Below are 26044 nucleotides of genomic sequence, written 5' to 3'. Positions count from 1 at the left end.
TAATGTCTGCTGTTTTCTTGTCAAACTGTCTACATTTCAGAGGAGATGACTTGCAGTCCTTCTGGAGATTTCCGTTGTGACAATCATCGATGTATCCCACTGCGCTGGAAGTGTGATGGAGATGATGACTGTGGAGATAACTCTGATGAGCATAACTGCAGTGAGTTCTTGTTTCTTTCTAATTATACAGTCCCACTTTTGACTTAAATTTCCTTCTATTTTTTATGAGAACAAGGCAGCTCTCAAATGCAACCCTTCTTTGTTTTATATGATAGTCTCTCTTTTATTTGCTGAAATATCATGCTGATATCAAGAATGCATAAAAACACTAATCCATCCAGTCATCACAATAACACAAATTCCTGTTTTCCACTGAGAAGTGGCATTTAAATTTTATCCTGTGTGCAAATGTATAGTTTCTTAAACAATAATAGTGGATCTTTTTTACTCTAATTTGAATTAAAAGCTTCTGTGTAATTCTGTGTTGAAACAAAGTCTGCAGCAAATTTCCTTTTTTCTGTGTCAAGAGGGACATGGAATATCTACAATATTTAAAGAGCACTTGGGGGTGATGATGTTTTATCATAATTTAATTTTTAAGATTTTACCTCTGCCCACATTACTTTTGTCTGGTTCAATGAGCTAGGTGTGGATGTTTAATTGTACAACTGGTAAACTTTTCATATTTGTACATTGATTGTGAATGAAGGTCCTCGTGAGTGCACAGAAAGTGAGTACCGTTGTGACAATCTGCGCTGCATTCCTTCCCGGTGGATCTGTGACCACGATGACGACTGTGAAGACAATTCGGATGAACGTGACTGTGGTGTGTATTATCTGAATGCTACCTCTTACATGTTCACCCTCTTGTTTCTAATGTGCTAAATTACTCTGCAAAATGATCTTTTATGGGAAGTGTCTTTAAATGTTCACTCTGTCACGTTAGTCACTCCACCAAAAGCAGAGAATACCACAGTTTTAGTAGTCTGGGATTTTCCAGTGTTTTTAGAAGATAGTTCTCAAAATATAAAAAGTTTGTCTGTCTTTGAAAAAGACATTTCAACAGTTACTTCTTAATCTTTTCAGAGCTGAGAACCTGCCACCCAGGTTATTTCCAGTGTGACAGTGGACACTGTGTTGCAGAGCGTTTCAGATGTGATGGAAATGCGGACTGCCTTGATTTCTCTGATGAAGCAACTTGTCGTGAGTTATAAGCTTTGCAATTGGTGCTCATTGTGCTCACTTCCAGGAAGATTTGCACTTTTCCCTATTTTTAAGTGAGAATACTCCTTAGAGATATAGAATTCTGCAATGCTCAGTGATTTTAGTAAAAATTCAGGATAACCATAGTATTTTGAATCAGCATTTTAATGTAACAATGGGTTGCCGTCTCTTACACTGATTGCAAATACATTCTTAATGGTTGGAAATGAATGTGCTTACCAAGTCCAGGAGAAGATACAGGTGTGACTGAATTAAAATTTTTTCACTATCCCATGAGCATTGCAAGAACCAAACTGTTTCAGTTGTACCAAATTCTAACAAGAATTGTAATAAGATTGTTTTCTATAATACTCAGAGTAGTGTAAAGTGTCCTAAAGTGTCAGTAAACCCAAGGAAATAACATACTTTTCCATTTCTGTTTTCCTTTGAGATATTGATCTGCTGTGAAAAAAATGTCTGTAGCTTGCCTGGATCAACAGCTGCAGCTGTTTGCCCAGAAAGTATTGTTCCCAGTTGGAATGAAAATATTCCCTCTGTGCTCTATCTGCATTGACTGACATCAGCTTTTTGGGTGATACTGATGTGTTGGTTCTGACTTACATGTTCCCATGATCTTAGACTTCAGTACATGGGAGAGTTTCTTTCTCTTCATGTTGGTATCAGGGCAGTTTTGTACATCTTTCCACATACTTAATTTTAACATCTGTGCTTTAAGTAAAAAAGGGCATCTGCACAGAACTATCTTTATTTTTCTGGTGGTTACCTCATCCTGTGACATACATCACAGCAGTTGTCTTTCAGAACCTGAGTTATAAAACATTTGACTGTTCTTAAATGGAGGATAAAATGTATGAGAAGCCATTGAAAGGGCAAGGGTATGGTATTTATTTAGATAGGGTGGTAGAATAATATTTTTGGTTTTTCTTTGGTTTAGTTAAGTTCCTCTCACAGTTTTTTCAGAATATGAGTGGGAGTTTTTTGCTATATCAACATGACTCCTTTTGAAATTACATATCTTATGTGCTTCTTCAGTCATTCCTGTTTGGTGCCAGTGAGGTTAATTATCGTTTTTATTGAGCTAGATTTGTGAATAACAAATTCAAGTAGCATTTGTTAAATTAATTTCTTTCTTTTCAACAGCTTGTCTAACATAAGTTGTTTCACTCTTCATTTAAACCTCAATTAATTACTTGTAGATGCAAAGAAGTCTTCAGTCCTTGCAGCCTGTTGTTGCTGTACATTTGTGAAGCACCTCGTATAGTATCTCCTAGTATGGAGATAAGTGTTTTTAAAAATAATATGAGGTTGGACTGACTTTTTTCATAAAAACATAAGCTTTTTATTGTAAATGAAAATGTCATAATTTTCATTTTTTTTCAGCAACGCGGTATCCTAATGGTACATATTGTCCACCCATGCTGTTTGAATGCAAAAACCATGTCTGTATTCAGCCATACTGGAAATGTGATGGAGATAATGACTGTGGAGATGACTCTGATGAAGAACTTCACCTTTGCTGTAAGAGAGAGAAATTATATTAAAATGAACAATATCCTTAATCTCTACATATAGTAGCTCAATTAGAAAATAAATTGTAATGATCTGGGAGGAGTGCTAAGAATTTTGCTTTACATGCAAATTCACTTCATTCTGTGACAGTATTTCTCACTGCTTTGCAGATATTTGTATATGCGGTTATGAAAGTAGGGAGAAGCATATCAGATATCAGAGATATGCTTCACTATTCATGTTTCACTATTTCACTTTTTCAAGCTAGTTATCAAAAATAAGAACGTCAGTTTGAAATCAGACAATGTATATTGTCACAAGTGCTGAACTTTCAAAGCTATTAGATGCCAGGACATCTTTGTAAATATGGCTAAGAAGTCCTGACATGAGGTCTAATAATTAGGTGTTGGAGGTGCTACTTAAACTGGTTTTGTCAGTAATGCACTTAAATAACATGTTGGATTTCCAGACAATTTTCTTCATAAACAAACCTAGAAACCTCAGTGTTATATGTAGTTCGAGAATTTGTCTTTGGCCAAAGATGAGGTACTGTGTTCTGATAAAAAAAAGTGTAACATCCTAACATGCAATCACCAAAATATGCAGAAAGTATTTATTTTCTGAATGCATCCTCACCTTTTGAAATATACAAAACATATAAATGTTCCAAGAGAAAAGTGATATGAATAATTTGCGACCCAATGGCCTCAAGTATCAAAATGTGACTGATTTACCTCTGTGCTTGCAGTGGATATTGCTTGTGACTCTCCATTCCGTTTCCGGTGTGAAAACAATCGCTGTATATACAGTCATGAGCTGTGCAACCAGGAGGATGACTGTGGAGATGGAAGTGACGAGAAAGAGGAACACTGTATGTTTGCAAAAATTGAGCATCAAATTTTTTATGTGCTTAATGTTTAATACCAAAGGGATGTCAAAGTTAACCTTAGATAATGAAAACAAGAGTTCACTATGAAATAATTTTAACTATGGTTATCGGTACTATGTATTTATAGCTTTCTGTACAAGTAGCAAAAATGGGCAAACATTTTTCTGAAAAGTAAAGAGCATGATTTTCAAACAATACTACATTTTAGTATAAGCACCAGCTATGTATTTGCTCATCTTGTTATGAGCTCGACCTAAAAGGAGGAAGAGGAAAGTTTGGCTGTATCGTAAAATTGGGATGGGATGGCTAGCTGGGACTTTTAAAATAAACAAATAGTAATACTTCTTGAAGTTGTGGCACTGTTCAGCACATATTAACAGTCTTGACATGTAGGCCCAGACCCTGCAGCAGCTCTGTTAATATTCAGTAAGTTTTTGCCCTCAGAAATCTTTTGTAGTGCTCGCTGACTGTGCTGCACATTTTCAAGTGTAATCATATTTTTGGTTGCTTAATGATGTTTGCTGGCTTTATTGTACAATATTCTAAATGTTAATAGTTTACTAATATCTCTATAATTTCTTGAAGTCTGTAGTAGGTGCATGAAGTATATCATTAAAAGATAATTTTAAGCTTGCACTATTAAAAGGAAAGTTTAGTCAACTGTTAACACAAAGAATTTTCCTTTTGTCTTTTTTATAAAACAGCAGGACTTCTTTCAGTTCATGGAGATGTGACTAGAAATCAGGATGTTACATCCTGGTTATGATTTTAACTTTATTCAGACTTCCAAAGTAGTCTTGCCTCTGTTTAACCAGATGGCATCAGTTTCCCCATTAGCAATGAGGAATAGGGCTGTCTGTTGGTACTTCATACTTTAAACTGTGACAGAGAAATATTTCTCTTCTTGATTGTAGGTAGAGAGCCAACACCAAGGCCTTGTAAAACTGAAGAATTCAAGTGCAGTAATGGAAACTGCATTCCCCTACATTATGTCTGTGACAATTACGATGACTGTGGAGACCATTTTGATGAAATAGGCTGCAGTAAGTAATAATATCAATAAAATACAAAATTACAATGCTGTTGAAATAGATATTTCTGAAACTGAAAGTAATGAATGTTTTTCCTGGAATACCAGACTAAGAAGTATTGTTTTTTAAGTAGCCTATGTGAATTTCCTTATTGTTTTTTAATAAGCCTATTGTAAGATTATTCAGTTAGCAAGGACAATATTTACTGTTTTCATTCTTTTGTTATTATAGTTTATTTTGTTTTAATTCACTTCTGTTTTCATTTTTTTTGTATGTCTTCCAAAAACAAATAGATGTGCTACTTAGAGTCATGGCTTAGTGGATCTTGGCAGTGTTTGGTTTATACACTCATGATCTTAAAGATCTTTTCCAGCTTGAATGATTTCATCATTCTATGAAATTCAGTGCTCTGAATGCAGTCTTTTTTAGGCTTAGAGTATTTATGCATCAAAAAAAAAAATTGTATTGGTTTTGATCTTCTTTTGAAATAGGTTGTGTTACAGAGGTAAGAACATCCATCTATTTCAGCCATAATTGCAATAGACCAGCCTGTGGAGTTATTAGTGGGCAGACTCTGAAGTGATAGGTGTTGCTCTAGCCCTGTTTAAAATAAAAGTATATTGAGATGCTTCTATTTTCCTTTTTACAGACATGACCACAGAATTCTTTAAGGACCACTAGTCCTTTGCCTGTTGGCCCTCTCAGATCCTCTGTACAGCTTTTATGAACTATTTATTATGTATTTCCTAGCGTCCATTTAAATGTAAAAGCTCTGAATATAACTTTGAGTTGAGAGGTAGTCCATGAATCTCAGAAAAAAACAAAACAAAACCCTAACTTTTTATGTCAATATATTGACAGCTGCAAAGTGGTAATATGAGCATACACTTGTAATTTCAATTTGTCAGGCTGTGATGGCATCAAGTGAATGTGTGCCAAATGCTACACTGGTGATTTGCAATCCAGCAGACTTCCAAAACACAAATAACTTGGAAGCCTATAGTGTAGTCCATTTTGAAGCAGCTGATTTCTCTGTTTCAATTACCATCCCAATGGTCTTTAGGTAACAGAGCCCAATGCAATGATTTGATGAAAATATAGAAGTATAAAAAGGTAATGAAGCAGTGTGAAACAGACACCTTCTGATGTCTGCGTTCAGCTCTTTGGCGATAAATGTGAAGACAGATCAGATGGTGACATTTGGAGCCTTTCCAACAGCAATTACCTGCTATAATGAAAGTGGAATATTTGAGTATGTGTACAATGAATTTGTGCTTCTACATGTATATGAAATTGAGCTCTTTAAACTTAATTTAATCAGCACTGGAATGTGTATGTAAAAAGAGCATAATCGGCTTAATGTAAAGTTTTTGCCATACATCTGTATCTTTTCCTCATCATCTTCCAATAAGCATACTATTTATCTTTTCTGCTTTTATAGCAGCTTTGCATTTGTACTCAATATATATAGAGTATATATGAACCAATAGAATTCTATATGGACTTTCAGACATGTATAATTTTCAATATCTGTTACAGACTGACTATTATCCCTGACTTGGCTTTTCCATTATAGGAATGTTTTAAAGGGCAGTGCATTCTCTGCAATGACCTATACTGTCTGCAGTAGGCTTTAGATTGGATTTGGCATGAACTACATGCCATCTTCTCTCTAGTTTCCAGATGTAGGATAACGTAGGGCCTGTGTTATGCATGATATAAATTGAGAATATTTCTTGTTCAGCTGATAAGAAAGCACTGGATAAGAACAAGCCCTGCAGGCACTGTTAGGCATTAGATTAAAATCTCTTAAATTCTGCAGTTGTTGCAGATTGGTGGTAATTTAGAATTTCTGTTAAGGAAGGTGTGCTTTGATGATTATGGGTCTTTTCCTGACCCTCTTCACTAGTTGACAGCTCTCTTAACCAGTGATTATCATTGTATTGTAATTTTAATTAGAAAAAAAAAGGAGAGGAAAATAACTTAATCCATCTGAAAACTACTTTTAATTGCAATAATGATCAAAATTATTATGCCTCCCCCTTATCACTTCATTTTTTGGTTAAAATTGTATAATTTGCTTTCCTTTTTTTTTGTTTTTGTTTTTGTTTTGTTTTGTTTTGTTTAAGATCCTGGAACAGAGCGAACTTGTGCAGAAAATATCTGTGAACATAACTGTACCAATCTGAATGAAGGAGGCTTTATCTGTTCCTGTAGGCCAGGGTACAAGGCCAGTGAAAATAATCGTAACTCCTGTGAAGGTATTTTTAATCTTCTAAATATCTTCTTGCTGATAAATGTTCAGTGACCTGTCACTTCATCATTCTAATGTGACATTAGAATTCATTAATTTTTACATTCTAACAGGATTTTTATACATTTATCAGATGCTTCCTGAAAAGTTCTGCAACTGAATCATATTTTCTAACATGTATGCCTCATTCAACAAAAAATTGGCTCCACAGTTAAGACTACTTTGAAGCTTTTGTTGGCCGTGGATATATTTTTGTTTTACAGCACATAGGTTTTGTCATATCTTTGCAATCTGAGGGATAGAAATGTGGTTTTCTTTTTCCTTATTGAAAACAAACTTACTGCAGGTTATACTCTCCTGTTCTGTTCTCGAACAGAAAATGTGTGTTGTGCCATATTTTTGCCCTGGATTTTATGCAGATAAAATGTGTTGAGGAGTCCACTCAAAGGCTATGGTTTGTGGTCATGTGATACAGTACCTTCCCAGTTTGTGTTTCAGTATGTTTTCATGAGAACCCTTCTGCTTGTTTCTCCCAGCTCCCGTGGACAATTTGTGTGGTTTTATTAAAACAATCCAAGGCCACCCCTCCCTTTCCTGCCTGCTGATATAGTTTCTGAGGACTATGTGTTTTGTCTTCAGCATTTCAAGAAAGCTTTGCTCTTGCATCTCATTTTAGTCATACCTCATCTTTTGTCTTGCCTTATTGATTTAACATAAAAATACATAATCAAAACTGCATCTCTGAAAATAAACCTGTTAAGCAGAATTGGAGTAATTTTTGGCAGTCTGTAATTAAGACATGGTAAACAGCAGATGAGTGATGAAGATCACTTATCAGGTCACGGATCTTTTAGAGTATGTGGGGAAGGCACAAACCTACCACTTCATGGAGTAAAGATGACCAGTATAGAATCATCAAGGTTGGAAGAGGCCTTTAAGTCCAACCATCAACCCAGCACCACCACTGTAACCCCTAAATCACTAAACCATCACCCAGCACCAGATGAAGATGCATCTGAAACACCTCCAGGGATGGAGGTGACTCCGCCACCTCCCTGGGCAACCTACTCATGCTTGACCACCCTTAGAATGAAAGTTTTTTTCTAATATCTAATCTGAATTTCCTGTCTCATCTTAAGGACATTTCCTCAGCTCCTCTCATTGCAGGCAGTGTAAAAGAGACTGGCCCCCACCTCTCTACAGCCTCCCTTCAGGGAATTGTATAGAGCAATGAGGTCATCCCTGAGACTCCTAGAGACTAAACAAGAAAGAAATCAAGTTTTAGGAATCTTTTCTCTTCTTGTGTCTAGACATCAATGAGTGTGAGATCTTTGGAACATGCACCCAGGACTGCAAGAATTCCAAAGGAAGCTATGAATGTTTCTGTGCAGATGGCTTCAGGTCTGTGGGTGATCAACAAGGGAAACAGTGTGCAGCTGACGGTATGTTAACTGACAGTGAGATTGACTGCCACTTGTAAAGAGCAACTGCTATATAGCAACTTAATGAATGTAGTCCTCTCCTTTATAAGAAGAGGATAATGAAAGCCAAACCTTATTCTGTAAGATAATCTGTGTATTTCACCTATTCCATAATTAGAAATGAAGGTGCTCATCTCTGCTTCCAATTGCAAACATTAGAAATGAATACCTTGATTTTTATGCCTGCCTTAATTTCTCCTGAAATTTTCTGCAAACAAAAACCTGTTGTCCTGTGGTTATCATCAGAAGGAAATTAATGTTGCCTCTTCCTGAAGTTTAGATTTTTTTCAACAAAATAATGCATCAGCAAAAAGTTTCATTAAACTGGTATAAGTCAAAGGCAGTTTGATGACAGGTTGCCATTCATTGTTCATGGACTGATGCACACAAACAGAAGGACTTTGGCCAATGTTTCACATCAGTCATTGGCTTTTTATCATACCACAGTGCAGTGACTACCATGTGTGCCAGTCCTTGAATAGGCAGAGTTGACTCAGAAAATAATAGTAATAGATCAGTAATAATAAAAATAAAGAGGTTAAGAAAAGATAAAAAAGTGACAATGAAGCAGCATTATATAAAAACTGAAAGCAGAACTGTGTCTAGAAAAGTAGTTACCCTTTAACAGCTTTAAGAGCTAAAGAATAGACGTATAGTGTGCCTAGTCAAATGGTGAAATCTTCAGAACAGAATGCCTGTGACCAAACTTACATGCTATTGGAGGTTTTGAAACCTAAAAACTATTTGTAATATGAAAAATGCTACAAGAAAATGAACTCTCCAGGTTACCCATCCAGAGGCCTAGTTCAGCAAATATTTACTGCTGAGTGTTGGGCTAAAATACAAAGGACATTTACACTTCAGTTTCTGCTTGTTTGCCTGTGTCAGAAATCCAGTTCTTTGATACCCTTCTTCACAGGCTTTGTTCAGGAAACATCTAGACACACAAAGTATTGAAGGCTAAGTGATAGAAGATAATATAATTGTAGCTGGTAACAATGAAATTTGTTGTGCCTAAGTTCTGTTTCTGTAGAATAGAACTCAGCCCTGCTTTGTCATACAATCTCACAGCCCTCATAAATGAGGGCCTGATGGGATGTTATCAGGCTAACCCAAAATTAAACTGTGGCCAGGACAACATTCATCTGAATATGGAGAACTAGAATTCACAAACTTTAAGGTAGAACTTGGACATGTCATGGCTTAAGGGACTGGCAATTTATTTGTATTTTCAAAATTGTTTGCTGTACTTTGAGGGGGAAAGTGAAACCATTTAGTGTGTAGTGGCATTCTGTTTTTGAGATGGGGTGATATAATATTTAAGAATACATTTATATATATAATATCTGCAATATAATGTTTAAAATTTTTTAAGGAATTATGTCTGTGCAAAGTCTATGGTGAAAGGGATAATACTACCCTCAGTGGTAAGCATTTCAATTTTTATGAATTTTGGAAAGCCATGAAGTTTGGGTAGTTCTGAAGCTTTAGAAGAGGTCCTAGATTCCCTCTGCTACTTGTACAGATACAACCTGTGAAAATCCTGCTTAGTTTTCATTAGAAATGTCTTTAATTTGTTTTTTCTAAAATGAGAAATACATGAAAATAAATTCATGATTGTTTCCCAGGTAATCCTCCATTGTTACTGCTGCCAGATAATGTGCGGATTCGAAGGTACAATATCTCATCAGAACAGTACTCTGACTATATTGATAACCAGGAGCGCATCCAGGCTCTGGATTATGACTGGGACCCTGAGGGGATAGGCCTGAGTGAGTATGCTGATACTCAGTCATGCAATGGTTGGTTTAAAAGGATGCATTTCTGCAGCATGGGTGTTTAATTTATACTGGAAAGCAAAATCAAATTAGATCAACTGGCCAGGTCTCTATTGAATGTGCCCCTCCCCTCTACTCATTCTCCAGCATCACTGGTTTCTTTTAATGCTTTGATTTAGTTTATCTGGATTTTGATCTGGGTTTCCTTTCATTTTAGTGTGAGTTTAGCTGTAGAATTGTGGCTCTTTAGGATTATGCTGCAATAGACAATTGTTATTAACCCCTTCCTTTTCCTTTTGCCTCTGCAGTTCCCAAACCTGGCCCACATCTTGCAAGAACTTATGTTAAGCAGAAATGGCCAATAGATCCCTGTATTAAACTTACATTTTTGCTTATTTCTCAAGTTCCCTTTCTTTGGTATTTCCACAGGACTACTTTCCTGAGCTGTACTTGCTCCTTAGGGTTATGAAAGTCTAAATTACTCTCAAAGTCATTTGTAAAGGTTTCAGAGCTAAGATCCTCTGCTCTTGAAAAATGTGATATATATTTCTTGATAATCTAGCTCAAGATGACTTTGGATGTGTATCTTGCATGTGATGGATGAGTTTAGAATTTGCACACTAACACAACCTTATTCATAAATAAATGTGCTGGTAACTTCACATAAGAGCCTCAGAAAAATTAGATTTTTTGACAAATGTGTAATTAACTAGACATTTCTCATCTTTTTTTAAGGTATTGTGTACTTCAGCATTCTGGGACAAGGTTCTGAGTTTGGAGCCATCAAACGTGCTTATCTCCCCACATTTGACAGTAGTAAGAACAATCCAACAAAGGAAGTTGACTTGAATCTCAAGTACATAGTTAATCCTGATGGGTTAGCTGTTGACTGGGTTGGAAGGTATGTACACTGAAAAGCTAGAAAAATGCTGTGGCTTCAATGTGTCAGTTTGTGAATTTGATCAGATTGTGCAAAATCCACTTTTTTCTTCTTTATGGATTGTCTCTGAATATGTCTAGTCTGAAGGTAGTTCAGAGCAATGTAGTAAGCTGTCCTTGCCCAGACAGCAGGTTAATAGATGTGCATGTGGCTGACTGCATCCCATATTCTGTGCAACTGGCAGATCAGCTGTGCATCAGTAAAGTGATAATTCATAAGCCTCCATGTCAGATGGATTCTTCTTCAATGACTTAGGTATGCTCCAGGTAACAAGCTTTCTTTGCTGTTGGAAGGAAAGCTCCCAGCCCACAATGGAATTTTATCTTTGCTCATTCCTTTCCAAACCTGTGCTGTTTGAGCAATCCCAAAACAGAAGGAGCTCTGAAGTTTGATGAATAGGTGCATTTTCTCAGAAAATTGTTAGGTTTTTGTAACTGTTATTCAGAGGTCTTTCTTTCTTTACTGACTGTGGATTTTTTTGGCCTAAAACATGGTAATTTTTTAAACTTAATCATTGAAATAATGAGATCACTCCTTATTTTTATTACCTTGGAGAAGAGCTGGGACAAAGTTGGGCCTGACTCTTGGGAGTTTGATATTTACGGTGTCATTTCATCTTGCGATATAACTGTTAAAGGACGTGGTGGACAGGCATAGCTGTAGCTCGTGTGGTATAATGTTGAGAGGAACCTGATGTATCCAGGATATATATCACAAGCATCCTGGTGAGGCTTCAGCTTCATCTTGGTGAGCAACTTCAGCACTTCAAACATAGTGCTGCACTGATTTCAGAACAATGGTGAAATGTATTTTAAAAAACTATGTTTCATTATCTGCACATTATATAAAATGCTACACATGGTTTGAGACACTTAGTCTTGCTGCTCATCTGCCAAAAAGAAATTACAGTATTTTTTCACATTCCCAGGCCAGCTAGGAGATAATTTATTCAAGCAGAAGGCACTGTATGATTAGTGAGTGCATAATAATGAGTCTGTTTGTTATCTAAGGTCAAAAAAATTATAAAGGCGTGATGATAAAGATAAACAAAATTCAAGGAAGAGTAGACTGAACACCCTGTTTATTAGGACCTAAAAGCATTTTCATCTGATGTGGGAACAATTTATTCATTAGTATCTCTGTCAGAAGACAAAAGTCTAGAGAGGAGCTGTGAACTAATAAGCTGGATATCTCCAGAGCTGCTGCATAAATTACATGGTAAATGAATTTTTACTTGTAATGAACCTCATCGTCTCCTGAAAAACAGAGTCTTTAAAGATGCTTATTAGCCCCTTCTGCTGCTTAAAAGTAACAATGAAAGTTTTCAGTAGTCCTTCAATGAAGATTATTTGACAGGGACCAGAGGTAGCTGCAGAAACTTTTTCACAGGAAAAAAAAACCAAGTGAGCCAACAGATCACACTCTTTTGCTAAATTTACCTATATTTAGGGTCTGTATATTCTATACAAGTTCAGTAATCAATGCAGGTTCATGATATTAATTTTCTTCAAGTTTGATAGAGTGTTTCTTCTTATTTTTTTTTATTCCTCTTCCAAGTGTAAACTATTTACTTTTGGAATGTTTTGTTTTTTATGCAATCCAGACATCTTTACTGGACTGATGCAGGGACTAACCGCATAGAGGTGGCAAAATTAGATGGACGGTACAGAAAATGGCTTATTTTTTCTCACCTGGATCAACCAGCAGCTATCGCTGTCAATCCAAAACGTGGGTGAGTATTGCAGGACTTACCAGAATTATTTCCAATGCTATTCAAAACCAAAAACGCCACAGTCATAAATTTTTCAGGAAAGACTAAGGAAATGTTTTCTGCAACTTCCTTTTACTAACATTGCAAAGTTTGTGAGCATGAGAAAGCATTTTAGGATTAGATTTAACATGGATGCCTGTGTTGATGACTAAGCCAGATGGTTCAAATAAAAATCTCTTTTCTACATTATAATGTGCCCACCAAATTTCTCTGTTATTCCTGAAACAGGGAAATAGATGGGATTGTCTCTTCACCAGCTCCAAGAAGGACAGTCATAGCCTCCTCCATGGGGAAAAGCAATGTAAATGCACTTGTAGATTCAATAGCTGGGCTTGCTGCAACTTGGGTTAAATGGTAGATCATGAGATATTGTGATCTGTGCTTCTCTCAGTAGGACTACAGCAGCATAGCTCCCTGAAGTGACATGGTTGTTACAGCTTTATTGTGACTGATGGGTGTTCTTTTGGTATTAATTGCTCAGTGAACTCTCTGTGACCTTCCTAATCACATCTGCAAAACATAAGTTGCTGAACAGCTTTTTTTTCCATTACTGACCTTTTCCATGAAACTCCAAAGGATAATCACAGTGAGCAAATACTGAACCGTATCCATTTCTCATTCTGTCCTTTCAGGCTCATGTATTGGACTGACTGGGGAAGGCAGCCAAAGATTGAATGTGCCTGGATGGATGGACAACAAAGACAAACTCTGGTCTCTGAAGACCTTGGCTGGCCAACTGGTCTTTCTATTGATTATTTGAACAATGATAGGATCTATTGGAGTGATTCTAAAGAAAATATAATTGAATCCATGAGACCTGATGGGACAGACAGAACCATTGTACTACATGGAGGTAAGAATTTATTATGCAATTAAAAGTAACCAAGATGTGTGCTAACAGGCACTTGGGCTTCACACGTGGGGCTACATTTGGGAGCTTTTCAAACAGTAAGTCCTGGTAGTGTTTTCTCCTTTACACTGTGATCAATGGTGCACCAGGCTCAGGGATGCCAGGTAACGACTCCCAGAGTACAGGTTGTGACCCAAATAGGAAACAATGTGAAAAAGTGGATTCTTGCTTTTTTAATGTATACTATTAATCAGTATAAATTAGTGTGGGCACTGAGGCATGAAGAGGTCAGGCACATGAGGATATAAATATATGACTGCATGTGTCTTAAAATGAAAGGAATAAATCATGTATTTAAGCTGAAGAACAGCAGTTTTGTCTGTTCTACTGAAGATTTGCTTGCTAACCGTGTTATTTGGTTCCTTTGAGAAGTAGGCAGTCCATACAGCCTTGATGTCTTTGAAGGCCATTTATATTGGATAGCTAAAGAAAGAGGAGAAGTCTGGAAGAAGGATAAATTTGGAAATGGAGAAAAAGTGAAAGTTCTGACCGTAAATCCGTGGCTTACCCAAGTGCGCATCTATCACCAGCACAGATACAACCAATCAGGTGGGTAATCAGGATCCCAGTGAGCCATTTTCTGCTATGAAATTGAAGTTGGTATTGATGTCTGCAAAAAGCTTAGTAAACTTTTGATAATGTGTCTATTAGTAAATGATAGTATTAGTTTCTGAGAACCTAAAAATTAAATACAGGCTGACAAGTATTTTCTGCACACCCAAAATGAATTCAACAGCGGAACACCAGACACTGGTCTTTTGAGTCTCTAAAATATGACACTGTCACTTCTCTTTCCCCCCTCCCTCACAAGGACAGTCATAATATATATTTATCCTGGCAAAGTGCTGATCATTTAATACTTGGAGTAGTTTGTTCCTGGTGCTATATGGGCTCTCAGCAGCCATTGTCTCTCCCTTAAGAATGTAAGGGTGTAAGAAAAGGCAGAGAGGTTTTAGTGTAAATGTGGTATGTTGACACAACTGACTATGGAATTGCCCTGCCTTACCTCAGGAATATGCTGCATTGCTTCTTCAAATCTTTATCACTCTATCACTTTTTCAGTGCCTAATCCTTGTAAAGATGTCTGCAGCCACCTCTGCTTGCTGAGACCAGGAGGATACACCTGCTCATGTCCTCAAGGGACTCGGTTCCTAGAAGGCAGCAGCACGGAATGTGATGCAGGTAGAATAATTTGTCAAACTGGAAATGAAAGCAACAGAAGGTTTTCTCTAGGAATACAAATACATTACTGAATTAGAAGTATGGAGAGATATGCTAACTGATGTAATAGATATTGGTAAGTCAGAATATCTGGCTTTTATTCTCAGTCATCACTGATTTGTGGCCATCTTTTACATTTTCTTTAATGTCTTTGCATGTCATTTGTAAAATGGATATAAGTTTGTCAATCCATCCAAAGTAGACCCAGCTACAAAACTGGTCACACTTTCTGATTTTTCTTTTGAAATTCCAAAATATTTTTGAAATTTCAAAACATTTTTTTAAGAATGTTTGATTTCAGAATGAAGAATTTCTGAAAAATTATTGTTAACGATTTTGTTTACAATTCTGTAGAAGCTCTTACTTAATCAGTATCATAGAAACTGAAAGTTTACAGAACTCAAGAGTGTGGAGAGAGATAACTTCTGGATAATTATACTCTGGAAAGTCTTTTAGGCACTAGAATTTCATGCTTGCAATGCATTTGTTGCATTGCAGCAAAACCCTCACAGTGCTTCCAGGAGCACAAATCAAATAGAATTTCTCAGCATTTGCTGAGAACAGTGAAAATACCACTGCAGAATTTCTATTTCTCTCTAGCTGAGAGTCTGCATTCTTAGCTTACAGTGGTGTGGGTGGTAGCCAGATGTCCTTGTACTTGTCCTTGGAACCTATCTTTAATGTATTATGATTTGTAACATTATGTCTGGCATCTTTCCTCTGGTTAATCTTCTCTGAATTATATTCTTATTGCACTGAAAGAGAAAATGTCATCTCTTTGACACTGCTTTACCTCTAAGTTGCATTTTCTTAATAATTATTAGTTATTTTTTCTATTGCCATGTGATTGTGAGCTGCAGAAAGAGGTTATAGTAATATGTAATTGCAAACGAATGTATGCAATATGTGTTTAAATTAGGGATCAATAGCTGTGTCGATTGCATTTACTAATTACTACTTATTGCTCTGCAGACACTGAATTTGATATTCTTTACTCACACTTTATATAAAATGTTTGGGAATTAAGAAAACTGTTTTTGTGCAGTGACCAAACATAACTTTTGTACATACATTTAGTTTATTTGGCCCTATTGCAGCTACTGAGAGACAGCCTGTAAAACCTCTGCCTTCCCTGGTTTTTGTAACCCATTTACTTGAAGGGTATTTTACCTGTAAGAAACGTTGTTGCAACACACTTTCTTCCTCTAGCTGATAACAATTTTGTGATTTATGTCCGTCCTCAATCTATAGCCTATAATAATGGCTCAGATCCAGGGCTTTTCCTATGTTAAGTACACTTTTCTGACAGCATGTCTAGAGCTCTTACTGAGACTAGTATGATTTTTTTTTTCCCCAGTTGCTTCAGCATTAGAATAATGCTCTTCCTCTATGTGTATTTCCATCCATTGCTTTTCTTCATAAGTAATTGCATTCCAGTTTGGCCTTCTCTGTATGACTTCCTGCCGGTAGAATGAAAGAATCTGGACAAAAGAGAGAAAGCATTGCTGCTTTCTGAATGGAAAGTTTTGAAGGGTGGTGTTGGGCTGTATTGCATGAAAGAAAGAAAGTGAGCAGACACACAGCTCTTGAGCTGACTGTGCCTATACTCTACTAAGTTGTTACATTCTGAGAAGAGATTTTGCTTCAATTTATTTAAGCTGATTTGGCAGAAAAAAATAGACATGAGCAACAAGCACATGTGCTATCAAACCCAAAATTCTGAAAAGCAGCCTTTGAGTTTGCACATGCAAGATCTATAGAGGCAAAAAAAATGGATTATTGATATTATTAAGTTTGTTGAGGATGTCTTGGTAATGCATATGTGGCTTCTGAATTTTGCAGCCATTGAATCCCCTCCCACAATGCCGCCAGCTTGCAGGTGCATGAATGGTGGAACGTGCTATATAGATGAAAGCAGTCTCCCCAAATGCAAGTAAGTCTGTATGTTGTTAGAGTAGTCCTGGCTCAGACTATGCTGGTTTAGTCTCATGAAACAATAAAGTCTTTGAAATCTGTTGGAAACACTTCATAAGGTGGCATCTGCCATAGCATTTTTATAACAGTTATGGAAAAACACATGCATAAAAATATCAACAAATTAGTAATGTAAATGTATCAGTTTGGGGAAGAAAACTCCAAACAAACCCCAAAACAAAAATCCAAAAAGTCAAACCTCTGAAGATTCTAATAAAATGTTATATCCCAAAATTATTACAATGGAAAAGTAACTCTCAATAAATGTAGCTTGGAACAGCCAGCAGGTGCCAACCAAGCTCCGCTGAAACCAGACCTCTGACTCAGCACTTTTTATTTTCACTTTTACTTCTCTGAATATAGGAGACGTACTATATTTACTTACAGTCAGTGCAATGTATAATTACTGAGCATGGAGTTAAAATTTCTGGGTTGTAGATAAACATTTCAGAATATAATCATAAAGCTGAGATCCCAAACTTGTTAAAAGCCATTCATTCAGCTGTCCTTTTTGCATTTACAGATGTTCTTATGGATACACTGGGAATTATTGTGAAATAGGATTGTCAAAAGGAGTCCCTCCTGGAACAAGTAAGCTTCAAGAATATATTGGACTAGACATTTGAGCTAAAGAATTTGTAGTACCTCACGAACAAAAAAAAAAATCAAAATTTGATACTGTTCAGGTCGCTTCTTTTAATTCTCTGGGCTCTTTTTTGCACTGAACTATGCTTGCTTGAATGTTTTCTTATTCTTCTGTCTTTGACAGCAGCAGTAGCAGTGTTGCTGACTGTCATACTGATCATCATAATTGGAGTGTTAGCAGTTGGAGGCTTTTTTAACTACAGACGAACAGGCTCCCTTTTACCAGCGCTTCCCAAACTACCAAGGTATGTTTTGAAGGCTTTCAGAGCAGGAATGTCTGTCAACTGGAAATGCATATTTGTTTCTAAATATTTCTGAAAAATCAAATTTTTTGTCATGTGCCCATTCTGGTGGAGTATGGAAAGTGCAGTGTTCCAGCAACTCCAGTAAATTTTTCATTCCATGCAATACCGTACCTGATCATTGTTGTGTAACAAACGATGACTGTAAAACTCTTTGACATTCTAAATTAGCTTGTAAATAATGGGCAACATAGAAGACTGTTTACCAGCTCTGAAGCTGCATATTCAGTTCAAAAAGATGCAAAACCCCACAGTTTTCATTTTTTATAAAGCTTTGACCTGAGATGAAGAGATCTTTTAACAGTGAAAGGCTGTACTCATCTGCAGTGGTGTATTCATGTTCTTAAAAATATGGCATGTGTGTGGTGACCTTTTGTTGCCAGTGCCTGAGACAATGCCTACACTGCTGATAGCCATACTGTTGAGTGAAAACCAGCTTTGTGAAATGCCATCAAAAATATTTGATGTTTTAAATCTAAGGATGATGAAGGAAATATATTTAAATTATTTAAAATTAATTTGTTTTAGAAAGGATATCAGAATATGATGCTTTGAATTTTTTAGCTTTGAGCTAATTATGTGGTTTAAAATGCATAAAAGCACATCTTCATAGTCCTTGCACCCATTTCCCAGTTATAGCTCTTAAATCAATGTAATTAAATCACTGTAGTCAGTAATGTGGATGAAGCTAAAACTGCTTCCTCACTGCACTGAAGAATTACACTGAACTAGTGACACGGAGTGAGCCCAGATGAAGACCACCAAGATAATTAGAGGGATGGAGCAACTGTCCTACGTAGAAAGGCTGAGAGAATTGAGTTTGCTCAGCTTAGAAAAGAGGAGGTTTAGGAGTCACCTGAGGATGATTTTCTAGTAGATGAAGGAAAATGGGGAGAGACTTTTTACAAGGGCACACAGTGACAGGACAAAGGGGGAATGGATTCAAACTGAGAGTAAGTTTAGATTAGATATTAAGAATTAATTCTTTGTGAGAGTGGTGAGGCACTAGAACAGATTTCCCAGAGAAGTTGTGGATGCCTCATCTCTGGCATTGCTCAAGGCTGGGTTGGAAGGAGCTCTGAGCAACCTGGTTTAGTGGAAAGGGTCCCTGCCAATGGCAGGGAGATTGAAGCTGGATGATATTTAAGGTCCCTTCCATCCTTAGCCATTCTATGAATCTGTGATTCTATGAGTTCATGAGTTTATGCAGTTAAATTGGGGCAAAATTTTTGTGCAGGTAAATTCTGAAGGACAAAGGGGTTTTAAGAGATCTCCAAGCTACTCACTGAAATTCCCTGTTTCCTGCGTGTTTGAATGGAAACTTCCTGCATTGTCAGATAGTGAACAAGCTGAAATTTTAATGTACTGACTTGATCTTTACTATTCAACAGTGCTTCCCACATAAGTTACAAGACTGTGTGAAAAGGAGATGTCAGTTTTTTGTCTATGAGGCTTGATTTGCATTTATTTCTGCCATGAATATGTCTTTGTGCTGCCATTGCTCAATCCCTCTTTAAACTCAGAACTCATACCTTTACAGCAGACTTAACTCAAGCTATAGCTTAGCTGTTGCCTGCAGTATGAGACCAGTCCATGTATTGGAATCATAGCAAAGAGCTACCTTTTAAAAATTGAATCAGCTGATGCCTACAGGGCCAACTGGTGAGGTGTGCACACAATGCACCAGCTGTTGGAAAGAAGTCTAGCATGAGCCAGATCCAGTGAGGACATACAACTGGACATATAATTCCAGTACTTCTGCCTTCCTTCAAGTTAGGCAAATTTGACAAAATGAATCCAAAGGTTTCATTTGTGGTTAAATGGGGATGTTACATATTCGGATTTCTGTGTGGGAATGTCCTGTATTTGGTTACTGATTTCTATCTTTCTCTTCTCTTAATATTTTTTAGCCCAACAGTGTGCTTTCAGACCATTTCCAGTATTATTCATAAATATCTAGAGTGCACTTGTGGTTGTCATAAATTTATACACAAATTGAACATTCACTAGTATGAAAACAGTGTCTTGTAGGTATCTTCATGGTTTGCATGCATAAATCTTCAGTATAGGTGTTGGTGGATTTATTTTGTCAAATTTCAGATGAGTGTTTTAAAAACCAGTTTCAATGAATTTGAATAACTGAGTGGATCCATGCATTTGTCTTTAAATCAGCATTGAAGTAAGAGTGTTCAAAATGTCAGTAAACTTTGTGAAATTTTATTTCATTGACATCATTTGATGTCTACATAAGCACACAAAGGTATTTGAGATGATTCTGAGTGGGCTAACTTAGGTTAAAAAACTTGTTAAACTAATAGAGAAATACAACTTCTGATGCTAGCTTGCCAAAATTCAAAGTGATAATTATGCTTAGAAGAGCAAGTGAAAAAAGCTGTATTATAAACTCTCTTTCTATGTAATCTCTTCTACTTTCTTTTTATTTTTTTCTGCTTGTTTTTGTCTGTTTGGGGTTTTTTATAGTTTAAGCAGTCTTGTAAAATCTAATGAAAATGGCAATGGGGTAACTTTCCGATCTGGAGCAGATGTGACTATGGACATAGGAGTCTCTGGCTTTGGGGGAGATTCTGCTATAGACAGAGCAATGCAAATGGTAAGGTTTAGCTCTCAAATAATTTTTTAAATTGTATTCTTTTAATGTAATTAGTAGCTTGTAGAAGGGAGCCTTTTATCTGTAAAATGATGGTGGGATGATAAATGTGTTCTAGAAAAAGAAGTGAACCATGATTGATAGTTTCCTGAAATAGCTTTTCGTAATTTGAAAGCAAGGACAAATATGGGATGTTTTTTTAAAATAACGTGCATTTTTCTAAGATTTATATAGCAGAAATTAAGTCAATTACCCTCTTTTTTCTTTCAGTATGTTCATGGGATATAAAGGGAATGAGTAGACAAATGACAGCATTGTAACAGGGAATTTTTTAGGACCTTTGTGTCCCATAGTACTGTTTAAAATGTGTAGTTTTCAAAACCAGATAGTATGTTAGAGCATTCAGAAGTAAAACTCACTCCTAACCACAGGACTCACTATTTTGTGCAATACAGTATAGATTTGGAAATTTCTTAATTTATGAAGTTTAAACAAATCATGTTTAACACTTGTGGGGACATCATGAAGTGTAACTCTACTTATTCCACATTTTGTTATGCACATCTGAGAAATAGCAGATCCCTGTGTTATTCTCATTTACCACAAGTACAATGTACAAATGACTTTTACTCTTAGGAAACAGATCATGGATATGTTTGAATAGTAAGCACTTTCTGCCAAGTATAAGGTAGAAACTCCCTAAACTGATGGTGAATAGATATGAAATGAAACAGGTAAAGAAGATAAGCTCTTAGTATGACCTTTGCCTAGATGAAAAAACACAGTCATTGTTAAAATTAGGCAGCTTGTGTAACAAAACATCCACATAAGCATTTTGGTAAATACTAGAAAAATAGCTTTAGGCTTGTATATTACCCCAGGTCTTCTTCATGCACAGAGAACTTTGCCGTACCTGGCATTTTTTGGCTTGATACTGACAGGCTGAAGCTCAAGCAGTACAGTTTATACATTGCCAGTTACAGGTCTGGATCCAGACTATCTCTACTTATGTGGTGTTGGTTCTCCCTATGTAATCAGAATGTAAACAAAAAAGCTGCTATGTTCACTGGCAAAGAATTCAAAGGGTTTAGTGTGCAGCAGTGGAGAACTGTGGGACGTGCCTCCTAAAATTTTAACATCGTGTATGCATGAGTAGATGTTGGATATTTTTCCATGGGGCGATTCTTGGTCAATCTAGTTTGAGGGAGCTGACAAGAGTTTACTGTGTTATAAAAAGCCATATTCTGCTAGCAAAAAGCATGATTCCATTGGGCATGAAGCAGTGTTTGTGAAAATGAGGCAGGTTTAAGGGACTAGCTGCTGTACTATTCCTGGTTCTGTCATGAGGCTGTGTCAAAGAGCAGGACAAATGCATCTGGGTGGGGTTTTGTTTTCATTATCCTCCTACCTGATGTAACTCATCTGACATAACTGAGGGGACACACTGCTTTGCCTCAAAAAATACAGCAATCTCCTTGCTGGGACAAAATGAATGAATCCCATTCTTTTATATATCAGTTACTGCTTATTAATTTGTATGTCATTTTGAAGTCTCTAAATTAAAATATTTATTTGGATATTATTCTTCCTTTGATATCTCTTCCCTGTTGAAAGTATGATATGTGAAAGTCATCTTTCCTCATCATAAAATACTTTGAGTCAAGTATTGAAATGTGTGTGGGGATTTTTGTCCATCTAGGAAATGGGGTAATATTGGAACAATCAGTAGTCCAGACTGCCAAGTCAGGGAGAAAAAGTAAATTGATGTTGTATATTTAACAGATAAAGGTTTTGTCTTAGCCTATGTGACAGTAAACGTGTGCTGTTCCCCAAGATGAAGAGTTTGACTACACATTAATTCCTAGGAGTATGGAGGTGTTTATTCCACTGCAATTGTTGGGTTTTTTCCTCCATAGAATGAAAACTTTGCAGTGGAGTCGGGGAAACAACCAATCACGTTTGAAAATCCAATGTATACAACCAGAGATGGTGGAGCCAGCACAGCCGGTGCAGTTACGGTCATTCGGCCAACACTTGTAAGATAAATTTTGGCTTGACTTTCACGTTTCATTTTCCCTTATGACCACCTTTTCCCCTTTAAAGAATGTTGATTTTCCTTCTTCTCCTACAGGTAGCAGGAGCTGGTAGTGGGGAAAATGAAAATTTTGAAAATCCTGTGTATTCCTCTGTGATATCTACTAGCCCAAAGGAAACCCCTCAGAGTACAGATGCACCTCCGGTAGGAAATGAAAACGCTCTAAGGCTGCCTTGTTTGTTTTCTGCTCCAGATCAGAAAAATTGAATTGCTAGGGAAGATGCAGCCAACTTATTGTAGTTTCATGTCCCTCAATAATTTCCCTTGTATTGTTTTCAAGACTCAGTTTTTTCCTTTTTGATGTACTTGTCTGGAATATAGGCTTCCATAAAGTAATTCAGTAATTTTTGCTGCCTCGTCTTTTGTGAATACTTCTTTAAGTGAAATAACTTGGTCATCTAGCAAAAAAAAAAAAAAAAGAAATTTGTGTTCCATGCTTAGAATTTCAACATAGTGATGTAAGAACATCCATCTGAAGTCACTGGGGTAGCAGTCAATGCAAGTGAAATCCAACATTTTAATGGCAGTTTCCAGAGAAGTTTTGAGAAAAATGTGTGAAGTTCTAATAATTTTTATGTTTCAGGAATCAAAGTGGAGTTTCTTCAAGAGAAAAAAGAAACAAAACACTAATTTTGAAAACCCAATATATGCAGAGGTATTGTTTATATTATATAATTCTATTTTTCAGCTAATGTACTGATGGACTTTGTTCTTGCTTTCATAGGATAAAGATTATTGGTAGATTCTGGTGCTATGTGGAACAGCACAGAAATTCCAGTCCAGGCTAGGGAATGAAGTGGTTGTCAGAGGTTACTAAATGTCATGCACAATGAGGTGTTGAGCAGGTTCAGCTCGGGTGGCACTGCTGCTCCTGCCATTAAGCATTAGAGTAGAAGTTCCAGTGTATAGAGTAAGTTTCTAGTATTGTTTTTACTCAGCTGTACTATCTAAGGTGAAATTAGCAATTCATTTTGTTACAGGTGGTGTTTTGCAGAAATAATTTGTACAGTTTCATTTAACTTTAGGAATATTTATTTAATGTTTCTGAAAGCTAATGTTGGATGCATGGTGCATTCGAATGTAAGGTATTATTTTATTATTATTGTTTCAGATGGAAAAGGAGCAGCAACAGGACACAGAAAATGTCCCTACCCATTCTCCTTCACTGCCTCCCAAGATTATTCTGAAGAGAGACCAACCACTAGCTTACACAGCAACAGAGGATACATTTAAAGACACCGCCAACCTTGTTAAAGAGGACTCTGTGGTGTAACTGGGTAACTCATTTAGGGAAAACTAGACACATCCATTTGCACGTATATTTTTTATAAACAGAAGAGTAAGGTTCACATTCAAATGCTTTATAAAAATATATACATCTATTAGCTAGTGGCTGGAGATGTATGTTGAAACTATGCCTTGTTTTTTTGACAGATGCCAATTTCTATTTTTATGAACAATTATCGTGATGTACTATATGTATATCTTTGCACTGAAGCTGTCTGAAAGTAATGTTATAAATATATTGTACATTTGTAAATTTTTCTGAGATTATCTTGTTCAGTGATGTTGCTAGTAGAAATTTGTATGGAATTGGTCATATATTTAGGGCTAAATTAATTATATAAATGCTTAAAACTTAAAAAAAAAAAGAGAACCAAACAAGGCAAATAAAGGAACATTACTGATTTACAGGGTCTTTAGAGTATACCTTTAATCACAGCACCTTTTAAAAATTCTACTGGTGCTCTGGGCATTTTTGCTGCCTATTTTATATAGTACTGTATATAAAAATGGGTATCTCTTCCTCTTGTGTTAAACAAAAGATGCAAGAGTCAATGCAGCATTATTATGCTGATTACTTACCTGTGAAAAATGTTGTTCTTACAATATTTTAATTGCCTGACATAATTTCCTCTCAGTCTGTAAGACACATACTTTTCCTCTAGGTTCCAATTAACACAATTCCATTAATAGTGTTCCTATGAAGACTGGATATATTTAGATTTTAGTGCCACAACTACTTAATGAGCTTTTCTCTTGCTCATCAATGGAATACCTCTGTTCTTGGCTGGAGTCTCTGGAACTACATACCCTTTGTACTATGAAGTAGCTAGGTTTCTGTAACAGCTTGTTTCCAAACAGCAAAATATGAAAAATATTGGTTCATTTCAGAGTTCCTTCAGGGTTTTTTTTAATGTGAAAATTTTATTGACTATTTATTTCCTGAGGTGGATATTAATAGAAAGGGAAACAATTTCTACTAATGCAGTCTTTGTAGTTATCTGGTTGTTCCTCTAACCTTCCATCAGAATATACTGTTGATCTTTTTAGCTCTTCTATTAATTAGCCAAGATAGTTTCCACAACATGAACCATTTGAGAAAACTCCAATTACAGGACCATGTTCTTCAGTATTCCTGGCTAGCTACTCATACAAGATTCCTGAATATATAATGATTGAGACTTTTGCTATTTGATTGTTTTATATCTAAATTCTCAAAATATATACTGTTTCTAATTAGAATGCTTGTAATTACATTGTAACATACTTTGATTAGAAAAGACAGCTGGAAAATGATGCTGCTGAATAAGTCTAATAAACATATTATTTTATCACATTCCTATACCATAATTTGTGTCGAGGCTCTATGTACTTTTTTCAGTTGTGGAGACTTCCGTGCACTCTGAGATGAAAACAACAGTGCTTTAGGTAAAGTCAAATAAGAATAGTGCTTACTGCTTTACATGACTGTTTAAATTTCTTCCTGTGAGATGATGTCTTGGAACTGACATTGTATCTCTGTAAGTGTGAAAGCTGCCCTGTTAGACACATTCCATAAACTGGCCCTTGAAACAAGAAACTCTTACTATTGAGAGACTGACAATCAAGGTAGTATGGACATAAGTGATTAAAACCTTATTTCAATTACCTTTCATATCTGATGTCAGAATCTGATGCTTTGATTTTTTTTTTTCTTTGAGCACATTATGTGTTTTTAAAAGAACTTTTTTCTTGAGTGCATTAATGTAGAAAATTCCTTAGAATCTGCAACACAGCAGACACATCTCTAACGATTTCTTTGGGATGCAAGGTGCTGTTCTTAAGGAAAGAATTCACAAGCTTTTAAAGGGAGAAGGCAGGGCTAATCCTTCTAAAAGTCTTCCCTGCATTTGCATACCACGAGAAAAAGTAGTGTCAGTTTTGGGAATAGTCTTTGTCAGCTCAAAGATTTGGAATCAGTGTTGGTGAAAACTGCTAATATGTGAGCCATGTATCAGAAATATTTTTTTTCCTGTAATAATTTAAACTTTTTAGATGTGGAAGAAAACAGTCTCTGGGTTACTCTGTAGTTAGGTAGTATGTAGGTTTGGTTGTTTAGCATATCTGATGGTGAAGGATTCCTAAGCCT

General features: G+C 36.3%; 1 protein-coding gene across 1 annotated transcript in view; it reads left to right on the top strand.

Moving 5' to 3' along the window:
• The window catches only part of LRP2 (LDL receptor related protein 2), a 110004-nt gene extending 84668 nt beyond the window's left edge, over positions 1-25336 (top strand). The window contains exons 58-79 of the mRNA XM_050977023.1: positions 41-160; positions 710-826; positions 1087-1203; positions 2605-2742; positions 3482-3604; positions 4537-4665; positions 6783-6914; positions 8218-8349; positions 10017-10160; positions 10902-11067; positions 12710-12838; positions 13510-13730; positions 14160-14336; positions 14850-14969; positions 16851-16941; positions 17506-17573; positions 17752-17872; positions 20411-20540; positions 22454-22573; positions 22669-22776; positions 23216-23287; positions 23744-25336. Of these exons, the coding sequence (XP_050832980.1) occupies positions 41-160; positions 710-826; positions 1087-1203; positions 2605-2742; positions 3482-3604; positions 4537-4665; positions 6783-6914; positions 8218-8349; positions 10017-10160; positions 10902-11067; positions 12710-12838; positions 13510-13730; positions 14160-14336; positions 14850-14969; positions 16851-16941; positions 17506-17573; positions 17752-17872; positions 20411-20540; positions 22454-22573; positions 22669-22776; positions 23216-23287; positions 23744-23905 (2837 nt within the window). The 3' untranslated portion in view covers positions 23906-25336. The remainder of the gene's footprint in view (positions 1-40; positions 161-709; positions 827-1086; positions 1204-2604; positions 2743-3481; positions 3605-4536; positions 4666-6782; positions 6915-8217; positions 8350-10016; positions 10161-10901; positions 11068-12709; positions 12839-13509; positions 13731-14159; positions 14337-14849; positions 14970-16850; positions 16942-17505; positions 17574-17751; positions 17873-20410; positions 20541-22453; positions 22574-22668; positions 22777-23215; positions 23288-23743) is intronic.
• The last annotated feature ends 708 nt before the right edge of the window (positions 25337-26044 follow it).

The sequence above is a fragment of the Serinus canaria genome, chromosome 7, assembly GCF_022539315.1.
Source record: "Serinus canaria isolate serCan28SL12 chromosome 7, serCan2020, whole genome shotgun sequence".
In the NCBI taxonomy this organism is placed as follows: domain Eukaryota; kingdom Metazoa; phylum Chordata; class Aves; order Passeriformes; family Fringillidae; genus Serinus; species Serinus canaria.
Note: the sequence above shows the minus strand (reverse complement) of the source record. Positions and strands in the feature narration are given on the sequence as shown.